This window comes from Toxorhynchites rutilus, chromosome 3, assembly GCF_029784135.1.
Source record: "Toxorhynchites rutilus septentrionalis strain SRP chromosome 3, ASM2978413v1, whole genome shotgun sequence".
Taxonomy (NCBI): Eukaryota; Metazoa; Arthropoda; class Insecta; order Diptera; family Culicidae; genus Toxorhynchites; species Toxorhynchites rutilus.
The window spans coordinates 70,952,096-70,968,839 of NC_073746.1; the positions used below are offsets into that span (position 1 = coordinate 70,952,096).

Below are 16,744 nucleotides of genomic sequence, written 5' to 3' on the forward strand. Positions count from 1 at the left end.
GTTAACTTTATTTCATAAAAACGTGACCTGTTTTCTGATTTGGCACCCTTAATGAAAGACGTAGTTCTACGTCAAAAAAAATCGATGCGGGAATAATGGACATATAGTGGGGGGAATATGGACAGGTTTGTAATATACGAAACATAGAGGTTTATCGCTCTCAACGTTTGTGTGTCCAGCAACTGATGTAGCACAAACATAGAAAGCGATCGAAAAAAAAAGTTGAATGTTCTTTCCGTCACTTTCCATTATGTATTGGATGTGATCCCAACACATCACTGTTCATTTCGCTCCATCAGTACAATTTTTTCTAATAATTTAAATTTTCCATTCACACATCAATTTAATTTGCTGTAAACAGTATTATAAACGGTCGACATTTTTGATAACCATCGATGATGACACAACACATACGCCTCCATAAATAGTCATACGATGGTATCCACTAGCAAAACTGGCCGTACATACCTAATATCGCTTCTCTGTTAACTCACAAACTGAAATATAACCATCAGTAAACTGTATTTTGATATAAAACTCCTCAAAATGCTTAATATTCAACAATTCAACTTTTGATCAGTATTCATTGTCTTAGGGTTATTTGAATATTATAAAATAACATGTAGAACGGGTTCTTATTAACAAAAATTTGAAATTCGAAATATAACTATACTTATCAACCACCTGTCCATATTACCCCCACTGTCCGTATTATCCGCACTTCCCCTTTTACATCACTTATGTCAAAGAAGAAATTAATTGGAAAAAAATGATGGGTTATATCTATCATATAACCGCAAGGTTGACATGGGACTACCGTTGGCTTTGTTGTTTTGTATTGAGAAAATTTGCTGAAAAAGTTAATTTTTCGGACAACCCTAAAATGTAAGTGGTCACCCTAATGAAAAAAAAATGGGTGGGTTATATCTGTGATATAACCGCAAGGTTGACGTGGGACTACCTTAGCTTAGCAATCACAATCACTATTGATTATATTCTTGATTGAATGAAACAATTTCTGAATTCAATTGAATTCAATATACTTGCTTTGTGAGTAAAAAGATTGAACATGTAAGGTCAATCCATGCATTGTGTTATATTATGTTCTTCGTTACAAGTAAATTAAATGACAGTCTTTTTACGGACAAAATATGTGAAAGGAAGAATAATCAAACGATTATTTTATTTTCCATTTCCCTCTGAAGTTTGCATCTCTCAAGTGTACGCACTTCTCGAACCGCGAATTTGCTAGAAACCTGGAAGTTCATTCGCTTCTAGTGTCTGCACCATTTTTCCAGGTTCCTAAGTTTAAAAGACCGTGTTAGGGAAACACATAGGTAAGCGAGTACAAAAGTACTCGCAGTTTGCATTTATTTGCAAAGCCGATTTCCCCAGAAACCTTGGATTTGAAGTCTGTGTTAGGCAAACACAATTCAGTCGAAACAAAAATGCTCCCGACTTGCATGTATTTGCAATGCCAATTTTCCCAGACACCTTGGTTCTGAAGTCTGTTGGGGAAACACATTTCAGTCGGAACAAAAATACTCCCGACTTGCATGAGTTTGCAATGCCAATTTCCCCACGCTCCATGGATTAGAAGTCTGTGTTAGGGAAACGCATTTCAGTCGGAACAAAAATGCCCCCGACTTGCATGAGTTTGCAATGCCAATTTCCCGACGCTCCATGGATTTGAAGTCTGTGTTAGGGAAACACATTTCAGTCGGAACAAAAATACCACCGACTCGCATGAATTTGCAATGCCGATTTTTTCCAGGCACCTTGGTTTTGAAATCTCTGGAACATATTTTGGTGTGAACAAAAACTCCCCCTACTTTCATGTGTTTGCGATGCCGGTTTCTCCAACGTTGTTTGTTTTAGAAGTCTGTGTTTGGGAACATATTTCGGTGAGAACAAAAACTCCCCTACTTTCATGTATTAGCAATGTCGATTTCCCCAAGGCTGCTTAGTTTTGTTGGCTGTGCTAGGGAAACCGTAAATCGGACCAATCGAAACGAGGCAGTTAGGGCGTTTAGTTAAGGCTTAACATTTTACAGTTATTATATTGTTTATCTAATGAAAAATAACATTTCACTAATTGCAATAGACGCGTAGAAATATTTCCTATCAATTGATGGAAACATCTTTCCGATCGAGTAAGAAATGTTCGAGTTATAAGCATTCGGAATCTTTCATTTTTTTCCTGCATGTTCTGTGTTTAAGTTTTCAATTTGCCCTCCATATATTTCGGTTAGACGTAGTCCCACGTCAAAATAAAAATGTAGTCTAATGCAAGGAAAGTGAAGTGGAAGGTAAAACGTAATGTCAGAATTGCCGTTCGGACGTATCCCGTAAGTTTGAACTTATTTACATAGATGGTATCCAAACAACACTGAACATTGACTACAGTTTCGCCGGAACGGTTGATTGTCGTTATGAACCAGCACAAAAAACAAAGCTGCAAATTATGCGCCAGTGGCGGTACCACGATCAAAGCACTCCCTGAATCACATTAGCCGAGCCAGCTGGCGGAAGCATATGCATAAAGGTTACTAGGTTACTATTTTCAACGACAACTGTTTATTTATTATACTGCTTCGAATACTTTCGACGAAATCAAATGTAACCATACCAACGTAAGTAATAACATAAACAAATCCAAACTTTTCGTCTTGCCATCCCTCATACGTCTTTTCAAAATAGTGTAAATTACGAGCCACCTGTTAACTCCACCATCTTGGTCTAATGTTTTGCGATAAAGAACAAAACTACCACTTTTCACGAAAATCTGAGAACCAGAATATCAGTTTGGCATGGAATGGCTGTATATCGCCTTCACTTTTGCATTTAAAAATAAGTTAGGAGCTGGGTCATGCGGATAGAATCAAATTGGTTGTCAAAAAGAATCCAATTGAAATGCCAAAAGAGATCCAATAATCATTAGGGGAAAAACTGTTACTTTCATTTATAAAAATCCACTACATAAAAAAAGTATTGTTATAAAAGGCAAAAATAATCGAATTAACAAAAATAAACATTTCTTCATCAAATAATGCTAGCGTTCAAAATCATAAAAGCCCAACTGATGTTGCCGAAGAAACGCTTGTATTGAGTAAGGGCGATTACACATTATCCGGTTTCTGCCGGACCGGTTTCAAAAAGCGCCGCTGGGTTTGGACGGAAAACCAGACAACAATGTGAAAGAGACCTCGCGCTACACAAAACCGTACATCTCTCACAAACACATATATGCATTTATTTATATGTGGATTTGACAGGTAAACATTGCTTCAAATATTCCGGTTACATGCAGCTGAGTGCAGACGGAAAACCTTAAACCCACAGCTGCGGCAGCAATTACGAGTCTTCTCAAATTTGCGTTCCTTTGGAGAGTATATACGGCCGTGTTAAAATGTGGCACACCAGGAACACGGCAGATCTTGCGAAAATTACGCGCATCCTGCATCAGGACGGTATTATTACCGATAGGTGCGATCCAGCGGTCGAAGGTGTGAATCTTCTCGCCCCATTTCAAAATACTATTCAATGACAAATAAATTTAAAAGTCCAGTTGCGGTGTATTTATCCATATCCATATATATAAATTGTTTTATTTCCAAACTTACACAAACAGTATTATTCAATCCATACACTCTGTTGCCACATATTTCCAATAGAATTTGAATGAACCAATAAAAAACATTTCGTAAGCTAAGGGCACTACTCAATTATTTATTCACTTCCTATGATTTTCTTAGAATTAGCCTACGAGATAATCCATCTATTCTAGAGTGTCTTTTTATTCCACCATTGCAGTATGAATCTTTACGATTAGAACAACATAATTTTCCTTCAGAAACTATTTCATCACTGCTTCCGCAGATTCCTCGAGCGCGTACTCCCGGGGCAGGGACGGCTTCTCGAGCGTATTTCGCATCAACACATAGTTATCAATACGCGGATCCTAGGCGAAAAATGACCGAATCAGATATGCCAGCTGGATGATTTCGCTCTGACAGAGCGGATGCTTCTGCATCGGTCAGGAGAACATCTTGATCACCGGTCACATGACAGACAGTTTGGTCTTGAGCTCCTCGAGCCGAGCCTTGTCATCGATCGCTTTCCGGGTCAGGTCGAACTGTGTGGAATGCCCAATAAGAATATTACTAGAGAGCTATTTTTGGTGTGTTCAAATTAACAAAAACTGACCTTCACATTCAGCTCGATAAAATCGCTCACCATTGCTTTGCTTTGAGCAGAAACCTGCATCACTAAACTTTTTCCACAGTAGCGAAATAAAGGAGTAAATGTAAATCCATCCATATCACTTGCAAATTCTGAATTTCAAAAACAACAAACAAACGTCAATAGCACACACATACTAATACATGGGACGAAAAACTGCCTGAATTGTACTAATACTAACAGACATGACAAACAACTGTCAATCCGCGTTGATGGCATGGAACTTCTTGCTCTGCTTTTGGGAAATGATAGTGATAATAGATTTTCAGGTGCAATAAACACATGTTTGAAAATAAAAGTTATGAATGAAAATTAACTTCTTCTTATAAAATATGTTATTTTCGTAATGGAGTAACACGTTCTTTTGCAAGTGGAGAAAACCCCCTGATCAATAATTATATTTGATGATGATTTTGTATTACAACTATGAGTTTCAGTGAAAATATGAAGAAAATAATACAAAAATGATTAAATGATAATCAGTTCACGGGTTCTAAGTAATCAAATAACATGAAGTAAAAATTTTCATTCAAAATTTAAACAACTTGAAACTAAAAAGGTCTGATAATCTTATAGAGAATGATTTGCTTTCACAAACTGATGTCTCCACCAGACGTCGGCACAATACTATTGTCATCGCGTGTAATGCTTGTCCGGTCACCGGACATTGCAGTCGCAGTAGACGGCTGCATCACGGCGCCGTAAAGAGGTTGGTACGGTCGAAATTTGTCATTTGGGTTTCAGACCGGTCCGACAAAAACCGGATAATGTGTAATCGCCCTAACATGCATTGAAAATGTATTCAACATTACGTATCTAGAATTACAAAACTTTATGCTCAGTGTAATCAATTCATACCTGAATTCCATTTTCTGCCTGTCCCCCTTACGGGGGCCTTTGAAAACCACTATAAAGTCATCGTTAAAAAGCTGCAAAGTAAACAAACCTTCTCCATTCAATTTGTTGCACTGTACAAGATTCAGGGTTTCTCTCGTGATTACAAATAAATAACTATCAACAATGGGTGACAATTTTGGAATTCATCGCGGAGCAAAGAAATCATCCGAAAACGAAGATCGCACCCAAGGGCAGATTCTAAGCGATTTTCTTATTCAGCTGGAGGATTACACACCAACGGTATGTTTAGCAAGAAACACTTCCAGCTATGGCAATCAATTCTCGTCTTCACTCTAGATCCCGGACGCAGTAACTTCGTACTACCTAAACACTGGCGGATTTGAGGCTTCCGATCCAAGGATGTAAGTATTGCTTCCATCTCTTTACATTTTGGCTTATTTTTGTCTTCTCCCCCTTGCAAGTGTTCGACTGATTTCGATCGCAGCCCAGAAGTTTATTTCGGATGTTGCCAACGATGCTTTGCAGCATTGCAAGACGAGAACGAGCAACGCTCCCAACTCCGGCCATGGCTCGTCGAAAAACCAGAATGCTAAATCTTCTAAGGACCGCAAGTATACACTGACGATGGAAGATCTACAGCCGGCTCTGAATGACTACGGCATCACCGTGCGTAAGGCACATTACTTCGTTTAGAGTGGTTTACTGGATTGTGCTATTGCACCCTTGGGATAGCGGTCATTGATGTTTTGCAAGGAAAGGATTGGTTAAATACTGTGACTTTCGTAGGAAGTAAGTTTCGTCATCTATTTTTATGTTGAAGGATTGTTGTATCTGGATATGAAACAAATAATAAACAGGGAAGGAAACAGAAATCGTTTTTCAATTTGATAATCCTCTCTATTCTGCGCGGCGAATAACGTGAGTTGGCTCAAGTGACTACACCCAAAAACGAATGGTGCACCTATAGTTTGTTACCAAGAGAGATTTGAAGTCGTGTCCTTTTGTGCTTTCGATTCGGGTATCAAATAGGAGCTAAAAATTGAGGGCGCTTCCAGAATAAAGCGAGAAGCTTTCCTACTGTCCCTCGCGGCGCAGAATAGAGGGGAATATTTCCTACCGTTAAAACAAACGGCGCTGTGCAAGGGTTTGGGTCATTGATTAAATTTTCGCTGTTTTTCAATAGATGGCGGTACGAGAACTGTGCTTTATATATTTTTTGATTCGGTTAGTTCCTGATACCCACCACTGCCCGTCTATGGCGCACAGTTGGATTTGACCAAGACGGGTCTATGGTACTAGGTGAGGCCGTTTCGTCACGTTTCTTCACGTTTCTTTGTTTTTAAGAGGCTTTAAACTTTGCAGTTCATTCGCCTCCAATACTTTCGTCACTAAGTTGGTAGGGGAGCGGTATATGAAAACAGTACGGAAGAAAGCAGAAGGGGATTTTTTTCCTTGAAGTGTGAAAGAGACAGACTGATCACGAGCGAGCTTGGGCACAAGCGTATTGTATTTTGTTTACAAACAAAACACAGTAGACTGGTTAGCGTAACAGCTTCACAATCCGATCGGCCTGGGTTCAATCCCAGCTGGCGTCGTTGGGATTTTCTGAGGCGAAAAATCTCTGGTTATGTCTTCCTTCGGAAGGGAAGTAAAAGAAGTTGGCCCGGCTCATGAGTTGTTGAGTCTGATAGGTAGGAACAGGTGGACTCGCCTCCCTGATGTCGGTGATTGGCACTAAAAGTGGCGGAAATATGCCGACGTAAAACAAGCGAAGATAAAAAAAAGAAAAACACAGTAGACTTCCAAGATGGCTGAAGAGTGGTTTTAGCAAGTTGGCCCACCTTAGGATATACTTCTACGCGCCTTGGATTTGACAAGCTGGAGCCATTTACAACGGTGAAACAGGTTGGTACAGATAGGGAAAGACGGGGTAAGACCGCCCCCCTAAGGGGCCGTCCACATACCACGTGGACAACTTTAAGGGGGGTAGGGGTTACGAAAATGTCCTCGCTTGTCCACGGGGAGGGGGGAGAGTGTTTAAATAATGTCCACGTGGACACGTAAAGTATATTTTTAAGTCGAACATTTATATTTATAGTCAAAATTCAATGAGATCTGCTCTTTGTTTACAAGATATTTTTAACTTTGCGCCCGCCCTGAATGCTCTGTATTCAACAATAAAAAAATTAGTTGTCTGAGAGTGCTGCCCGGTCAGACATCCATATTTTTTATATGGCTGGACTTCTTTCCAGAGATGTATATTCTGAAAGAAACGCACATGAACTGGCATCGATCAAATTATTCCAAACGGTAATAGAGGACCATGTATTTCGTCAGGATAAAGACACAAAGAATGTTGGAATTTTTGTAGTATGAAAAATCAAGACTCATGTGCAGGTTCGATTCAGCTTCTGTTTTTGATGACAAAACGGCTTCGTATTCATTTTCCGAGAGCTCCCAAGGTTTTTGAAACGAACAACAAATTCTTCCATGAGTGCAAGGGCCGTACACGTTCCCAGTGGAACTTTAGGCTTCTCAACGTAGTTATTACTTGCGTTATTAATAGTACTTTGTTGAGATTTCTATGCCGGAGAACACGACCTGAATGTATTCAGGAGTGTAAATCTCTAGAATTCGCGTAACCTTAATGCAAGTCTAACTCGAACCCCCCGCATTATAATGTGTGACGCTAACCACTCGGCCAAGGGAGCACAAAGATACATATTTGTAGCATATTGTGAAGAGCAAATAATTCACAATAATGTTAAGTTAAAAAAAGTCACAGGAGTGTTGTGTCCGAGACACGACCGCATAGTTGACGTAGGATTCCGTTAGGCTATCTGTTGGTTTTGGATATGTTTGAAGAATTACATCGTTAAACCCTTTGATAATGATTTGGTGGTCCTGAAAAGAGCCTTTTTGTTTGGTTGTTGGGTATTGTTTGTTCACTCCACCAGTGTTTACCGAGTGATGATGACAGAAAGATGGTAAATAGTCGTTGGATGTCGCGTATCAGATAAAAGATACCGAAGTGGAACCAGATATGATGAAAATCGCCCTCTGTGATCCTAGACGAGATGCCTCCTGTGTTATGTATGAATGAAATAAAGAAAAAAAAACTCACCAATGTAATACGAAATAATCACCAATACCGAACACAATAATCATTAAATCATTCTCATCATTAAAAACATAATACTTTAAGGACCTGTAGGGATGACAAAAATGACAAAAGAATTCTCAATCGGACAAACTCTTTTCGTGTGACTTTTGAGGGTTCCGCCCTTCCAAATTACGTTGCAATAGGGGCACTTCGTTTACCTGTTCGATTGTTTGTACCCCGGGTAATGAAATGCAACAAATGTATGCAACTCGGTCACACGGCCGCCTATTGTTGCAATAAAAAACGTTGCGCAGATTGTGGAGAGAGCCATGATGAGAATCCTTGCGCGAAAGAGCACAAGTGTCTTCATTGCGGCGGGACTCCTCATGATCTTATTCAATGCCCGGTGTTCAAACAACGAGGGGAAAAACTCAAGCGTTCCTTAAAAGAACGTTCCAAGCGGATTTATGCAGAAATGCTTAAGAGTTCCGTGCCAACGACACAGGACAATCCCTACTCCATTCTGCAGAACGACGAGCCTGTTGCTGACGCTCCCAATGCCGGATGTTCCGGTACATCGCAGGGTGCCATCAGGAAAAGAAAAATTACTTCTTTTCCATCACTCCCCAGAAAGAATACCGAAACTTCCCAAGTTGGAATGAAGCCTCGAACTGAACGTGCTGAGAATAGGCCGAAGCAAGTACCTCCCGGTTTACGTGGTCATGCTACCAACCAGGGGTCCTCAGCACTTCCCGGAACAACAACGAACACGTCTGTTCCATTTTCGCGGTCGAAGCAACAGCCACTACCTGGCCTGCTTGCGCTTTCAGACCTTGTGGATAACATTTTAAATGCTTTAAATATAAATGATCCTCTTAAAAGCATAGTATTATGTTTGCTTCCGGTTGTGAGAACATTTTTGAAAGAAAAATGTGGCTTTTTAGCAGCGTTCATTTCCCTCGATGCCTAATTCAGCACAAGAGGTCAAGGATTTGACCACTGTCATACAGTGGAATTGCAGAAGCATCATCCCTAAACTAGACCAATTTAAATTTTTAGTTCACAGTTCTAACTGTGATGTATTTTCTCTCTGTGAAACATGGCTTTGTTCAGCCGACGAGCTGAATTTTCACGATTTCAACATTATTCGCCTAGATCGTAACGACTCGTTTGGTGGCGTACTATTGGGGATCAAAAAACGTCACTCCTTCTATAGAGTCACTATCCCATCGATTACAGGCATTGAAGTTGTCGCTTGCCAGATACAAATCAATGGCAAAGAACTCTGCATTGCTTCGATATATATTCCTCCCAGGACTACGGTAGGCCGCCATCAGTTCTTTGATATTATCGAGGCATTGCCGGAGCCGCGGTTAATCTTAGGTGACTTCAACTCCCATGGAACAGCATGGGGGTCACTCTACGATGACAACCGTGCCACGTTGATTTATGATCTGTGCGACAACTTCAACATGGCAGTTTTAAATACTGGGGAAGCAACTAGGATAGCCAACCCTCCTGCACGGGCAAGCATGCTAGACATATCTCTCTGCTCTTCTTCATTATCCCTGGATTGCACATGGAAGGTAATCCAAGATCCCCACGGTAGTGATCACCTACCAATAATTTTATCGATCGCCAATGAATCAAAATCTAGTGAGTCAGTCGATATTGCGTATGACCTCACGAAGAATATTGACTGGAGAAAATTTGCAGAATTAATATCTGAAGCAATCATTTCGTTGCATGAACTTCCTCCCCTTGAAGAGTATAATTTTATATCAAGTTTGATTTACGATAGCGCACTTCAAGCTCAAAAGAAACGTGTACCGGCTACCACTTTCCGACGTCGTCCTCCATCACTTTGGTGGGACAAGGAATGTTCAAAGGTCTACCTTGAAAAATCATCCGCTTTCAAAAAAATCAGGAAAACTGGATTAGTGGAATGGTTTCGAAAGTACCAAGCTCTAGAAGCCAAACTAAAAGGTCTGATTAAAGCAAAAAAGCGTGGATATTGGCGGAAATTCGTCAATGGTTTGTCAAGGGAGACCGCTATGAGTACTCTTTGGAATACGGCTAGGAGAATGCGTGGCTGGAACCATACCAATGAAAGCGAGGAATACTCTGACCGTTGGATTTTCAAATTTGCAAGGAAGGTTTGTCCCGATTCCGTTCCTGCACAAAACGTCGTACGCGATATTCCGCTCCAATGCGATTATGAGAATTTTTCGATGGTAGAATTCTCAATTGCCCTCCTCTCATGTAACAATTCAGCTCCGGGGTCGGACAAGATTAAATTCAACTTGTTGAAGAATCTTCCCGACTTGGCAAAACAGCGTTTGCTGAACTTGTTCAACAAGTTTCTGGAGCTGAATATTGTCCCGCATGACTGGAGACAAGTGAGAGTGATAGCCATACGGAAACCCAACAAGCCGGCTTGCGATCACAACTCGTATAGGCCGATTGCAATGTTATCCTGTATTCGTAAATTGTTAGAGAAAATTATTCTACTTCGTTTGGACAAGTGGGTCGAAACAAACAATTTGCTGTCAAATACGCAGTTTGGCTTCCGCCGAGGTAGAGGGACAAATGATTGTCTCGCGCTGCTATCTTCTGAAATCCAAATCGCATTTGCTCGCAAAGAACAAATGGCTTCCGTTTTTCTCGATATCAAAGGGGCATTTGATTCAGTTTCCATGGAAATTCTCTCAGAGAAGCTTCATAATCGTGGACCTTCACCAATTCTTAACAATTTCCTGTACAATTTACTGTCAGAAAAGCACATGATTTTCTCTCATGGCAGCTCGAAATCTTCTCGTTACAGTTTTATGGGCCTACCACAAGGCTCCTGCCTAAGCCCCCTCTTGTACAGTTTTTACGTCAATGATATGGATGATTGTCTAACTAGAAACTGCACGCTGAGACAACTTGCAGACGATGGAGTTATTTCCATCACGGGTACTAATCCCGTCGTTCTGCAAAAGTCGTTGCAAGATACCCTGAACAATCTGTTCACGTGGGCCCTCAAGCTGGGTATCGAATTCTCTACGGAGAAAACTGAAATGGTCGTTTTTTCTAGGAAGCACGAACCCGCCCAATTCCAGCTTCACCTATCCGGCAAAACGATCCAACACTCTATGTTTTTCAAATACCTGGGTGTATATTTTGATTCTAAGTGTACCTGGGGGAGACACATTGCGTATTTGAAACAGAAATGCCAGCAAAGAATCAATTTTCTCCAAACAATTACCGGAACATGGTGGGGTGCCCATCCAGGAGACCTCATTCAGTTGTACAAAACAACGATATTATCAGTGTTAGAATATGGCAGTTTTTGCTTCCGATCAGCTGCCAGGATTCATATTCTCAAGCTGGAGAGAATACAATATCGTTGCTTGCGTATAGCCATGGGGTGTTTGCATTCGACACATACGATGAGTCTCGAAGTTTTGGCAGGAGTACCCCCGCTTACTCTTCGGTTCACAGAATTATCCTACAGATTTCTCATCCGTTGCAAGATCATGAATCCATTGGTGATTGATAACTTCGAAAATCTACTCCAGCTGACTCCTCAGTCAAGTTTTATGTCTTTATACCATGAGTACCTTACCCACGACGTGCACCCTTCACCAGGCATCTCCAACCAAGTTTGCTTCCCATACTTTTGCAATTCCTCTGTCATTTTTGATCTGTCCATGCGACAAAAAATCCATGGAATACCAGATCACCTACGCTCCAATGTCATTCCGTCGATATTTTCGGAAAAATATGGGAAAGTTGGATCTGATAAAATGTTCTTTACTGACGGTTCATACATAAACGGGTCCACTGGCTTCGGCATCTTCAATGAAAATTCCAGTGCCTCTTTCAAACTCAAAAATCCTTGTTCCGTGTATGTCGCAGAAATGGGTGCGATATACTATGCTCTAGGGATCATTGAAACACTGCCCATCGACCATTATTTTATTTTTTCAGACAGTCTCAGCTCAATAGAAGCAATCCGCTCAATGAAAGTTGATAAACGCTCATCTTATTTCCTAACAAGAATAAGACATCGATTGAGTGTTTTGGTCGAAAAATTATTCAAGATTACCTTAGCATGGGTTCCCTCTCATTGCTCGATTCCGGGGAATGAGAAAGCGGACTCGCTAGCTAAGGTGGGCGCTTCAGAAGGCACACTTTTTGAAAGGCAAATTGCCTATAATGAATTTTTTCACATTCCTCGTCAGGACACACTCGTTAGTTGGCAGCGCATGTGGAGTGGAGATGAGTTCGGTCGTTGGTTACACACGATTATCCCTAAGGTCTCGACGAGTGCATGGTTTAAGGGATTGAATGTAGGTCGTGATTTCATTCGCGTGATATCTCGGCTTATGTCCAATCACTACAACCTAAACGCGCATCTCTATCGCATTGGGCTCGCAGCAAACAATCTTTGTGATTGTGGCGATGGCTACCACGACATCGAGCATGTTGTCTGGTCGTGTATCCGGTTCCATGCTGCTCGCTCTCAGCTCTCTAGAGCACTGGGAGCAAAAGGCAGACAATCGGATATCCCCGTCCGGGATATCTTAGGTAGCCGGGATCCTGATCTTCTGCTTCATCTATACCTGTTCCTCAGAAACGCCGATGTCAACGTTTAATGATGTTTCCTTCGTTGTGTCCCCGTTTCATATCCCTCCTATCCGATCGATAAACTTTTACTTAGTCGCGGCAATACATACACACACTCTTTACAGATGCACGGGCCAAAGGTTGTGCAGTCCACTGATCATTCAACAAGAGCCAAAGGTTGTACCGCTCATGACAACTCTACACGAACTGATGATTGCGTCGGCTAGTGACCATTCTATCCTGGATTCCTCGAGTCGAGAAAGACGCACCACGCTAGATATGGGGTACAGACTAGGGAGCGTTGCTGATTAATGGTCAGCTGCATCCCAATAGGAAGTAGCCCGTGTCGGGCACACGTATAGAGCATCGAAGACTGCAACATACCAATTATGAGAACACTTGTAATACTAACCTCGAGCCAACCGCGAGTAATCGGTTACATATTACTAACATAGTTGTAAGACAAAATATGTCAAAATATTGGACTCCCGGCCCGTCAGGCTAACGCCACATGTGCCTTAATAAAAAACATATTTTGGGAAAAAAAATAATACTTTAATATAGAGAAAAAAATATTTGAAATAGAGAAGGTAATTTTATTTTATAATTTTAACTTTCTGAGTGTTTATTCAACTCAATGCGAATTTTAAAGGGACTAACAACACTTAATACTATATGTACAGTATATGGGAAATCACTACCCTCCTCTAATTTTCTTCACTTTTCCATTATTTCTCGCCGTATAAACTTTCCTTGGGTGAAAATGAACACAACAAAACAGACGGCTCAAACCAAACGACTCGTTCTCGAGCCGAAACACACCTTGGTTTTTACTTATGAAAATTGAAATAAATCGTTTCATATATCAAGTCATTTTTAACACAACTGCTACCATATAAAATTTTACGCTTACACTTGTGCTAAATTTTTCACAGTACACGACCGGTCATTGATATGAAATTTCACGAAGCGACCAAATTTAAATTTTATTTGCTAGAATTAATCGTATCACTCACCTTACTTTCAATATAAAAATGCCCCCGACTTGCATATACTTGCAATGTCGATTTCCCCCAGGCAGATTTGTTTCAATGTCTCTGTTATGGAATACATTTCGGTAGGAACAAAAGTTCCCCCTACTTTCATGTATTTGCAATGACGATTTCCCTCAGGCAGCTTGGTTTTGATGTCTCTGTTAGGGACCCGTCGCATGTGTCGTCAATTTCGACCAATCAGAAGTGGGTATTTCCGTTAGGATAGGGGTTGAGATTTTTCAATTGTTCGTTAGTTAGTTTAATGACATATATTTTTTTCTTCAATATAAAAAAAATAGTGGGTTATATCTATGATATAACCGCAAGGTTCACGTGGAACTACCTTAGCTTAGCAATCATTCGTTTGTATTGATTAAATTCTTGATTGAATGAAACAGTTTCCAAATTCAATTGAGTTCAATATATTTGCTCTGTGAGTGAGAAAAATGAACAAATTCCGTGTAAAGTCAATTCATTTATTGTGATTAATGTTCTTCGTTACAAGTAAATTTAATGACGGACCTTTTACGTTTGGTATGATGACTAGAACAAAATATATGTACGGAAGAATTATCAAACGTTTGATGAACCAGCCTAAGGCTGAAAATCTTTCCAATAAAGACAAAAAAAAATTATCAAACGATTATTTTATTTTACATTTCCCTCTGAAGTTTACATCCCAAAAGTGTACATACTTCTCGAATCTCGAATTTGCTTGAAACTGGGAAGTTCATTCGCTTCTAGTGGCTGCACGATTTTCCCAGGTTCCTAAGTTTAGAAGATCATGTTAGGACAGACATATTCCACTCTGCACAAAGGCAAGCGAGGACAAAAGTACTCGCAGTTTGCATTTATTTGCAGAGCCTATTTCCCCAGAAACCTCGGTTTTGAAGTCTGTGTTAGGGAAACACATTTCAATCGGAACAAAAATACCCCCGATTTGTATGAATTCGCAATGCCGATTTCCCCTAGGCTGCTTGGTTTTGATGGCTGTGTTAGGGAAACCGTAAATCGGGCCAATCAAAACGATGCAGTTAGGGCGTTTAGATAACGCCTAATATTTTACAGTTATTCAATTGTTTATCTAATGAAAAACAACATTTTGTTAGTTGCGATAGATGCGTAGAAATATTCCCTATCAAGTGATGCAAACATCTCTCCTATCCAGTACGAAATGTTCGAGCTATAAGCATTCGAAATCTTTCATTTTTTCCTGCATGTTCTGTGTTTAGGTTTTCATTTTACCCACCATATATTCCGGTTAGACGTAGTCCCACGTCAAAATTGTTATGGAGTGCTGAAATCGATTGACGCGAAAATTTCATCAATCCATCATGAAATGACTGAGCAATAAGCGTTTGAAATTGGACAATTTTCACGATGTGCTCGATTGTCGACTTTCAATTTGTACCCCAATATGTTCCCAAAAGACGTAATCCTACGTCAAAAAGTATTGGGTAAGTGAATATAACCCCGAAGCAGGTTCTCTGGGTCTGGTAGAACTAGAAGAAAATCTGCATTATGAGCTTCTACCAAGCAACTAGTCTCGATGAATTCCAACAAGTACTGCTCGCTGCTGAATGTATTAAAAACAACGATCCAGAACGCTTCTAAGGCATTTCTAAGACTCCACCCAACTTCAACACCAGATATTGCATCTTCAGATTAGAGATCAGAGACAAATTACGTTCATTTTAGAATTTAAAAAAATTGAATGGAAATTGAATTTTAAAAATAAATTAAAACAATATCTCAAATCAATGACCAATGTTTTCGTGATATAGATCGATCAACCTCAATAATCCATTCATGTGTCGTTTATTTGTTTTTGACGTAGGATTACGTCTTTCGGGAACATATTGGGGTACAAATTGAAAATCTAGCACATCGTGAAAATTGTCCAATTTCAAACGTTTATTGCTCAGCCATTTCATGATGGATTGATGAAATTTTTGCGTCATTCGATTTCGGTACTCCATAACAATTTTATAAATTGAAGAAAATAATATATGTCATGAAACTAACTATTGAACAATTGAAAAATCTCAACACCTATCCTAACGGAAAAACCCACATCTGATTGGTCGAAATTGACGACACATGCGGTGAGTCTCTAACAGAGACATGAAAACCAAGCTGCCTAGAGGAAATCGGCATTGTAAATATATAAAAGTAGGGGGAACTTTTGTTCCTACCGAAATGTGCACCCTAACAGAGATATCAGAACTGAGGTGCCGGGGGAAATCGGCATAGCAAATATTTGTAAGTCGGGGACATTTTTATATTGTAAGTAAAGTGAGTGACACGAATAATTCTAGCAAACATTATTTAAATTTGGAACTTTAATGTTGGTTGCTTCGTGAAATTTCATATCAATGACCGATCGTGTATTGTGAAAAATTTAGCACAAATGTAAGTGTGAAATTATATATGGTAGCAGTTGTGTTAAAAATGACTTGATATATGAAACGATTTATTTCAATTTTCATAAATAAAAACCAAGGTGTGTTCCGGCTCGAGAATGGCTCATTTGGTTTAAGCTGTCTGTTTTGTTGTGTTCATTTTCACCCAAGGAAAGTTTATATGGCGAGAAAAATTGGAAAAGTGAAGAAATATTAGAAAAAGTTATTTCCCATATGCTCTACGTATAGTATTAGTTGTTGTTAGTCCAATTAAAATTCGCATTGGGTTGAATAAACACTCAGAAAGTAATAATTATAAAAGAAAATTACCTTTTCTATTTCAAATATGTTTTCTTTATATTTAAGTAACATATTTTTACTGATGAGAAAAATTGATTATTTTATATTACATTGGTGAGTTTTTTTCTTCAGTTCATCCATACATAACACAGGAGGAATCTCGTCTAGGATCACAGAGGGCAGTTTTCATC

General features: G+C 39.7%; 1 protein-coding gene across 1 annotated transcript; it reads left to right on the forward strand.

Moving 5' to 3' along the window:
• Positions 1-5,133: 5,133 nt before the first annotated feature.
• On the forward strand, positions 5,134-5,972 carry LOC129772803 (transcription initiation factor TFIID subunit 10-like). Its single transcript, XM_055776277.1, has 3 exons — positions 5,134-5,379; positions 5,437-5,501; positions 5,562-5,972. Exons 1-3 carry the CDS (start codon positions 5,263-5,265, stop codon positions 5,791-5,793), a joined length of 414 nt encoding a protein of 137 aa, XP_055632252.1. The 5' UTR covers positions 5,134-5,262; the 3' UTR covers positions 5,794-5,972.
• Positions 5,973-16,744: the final 10,772 nt, after the last annotated feature.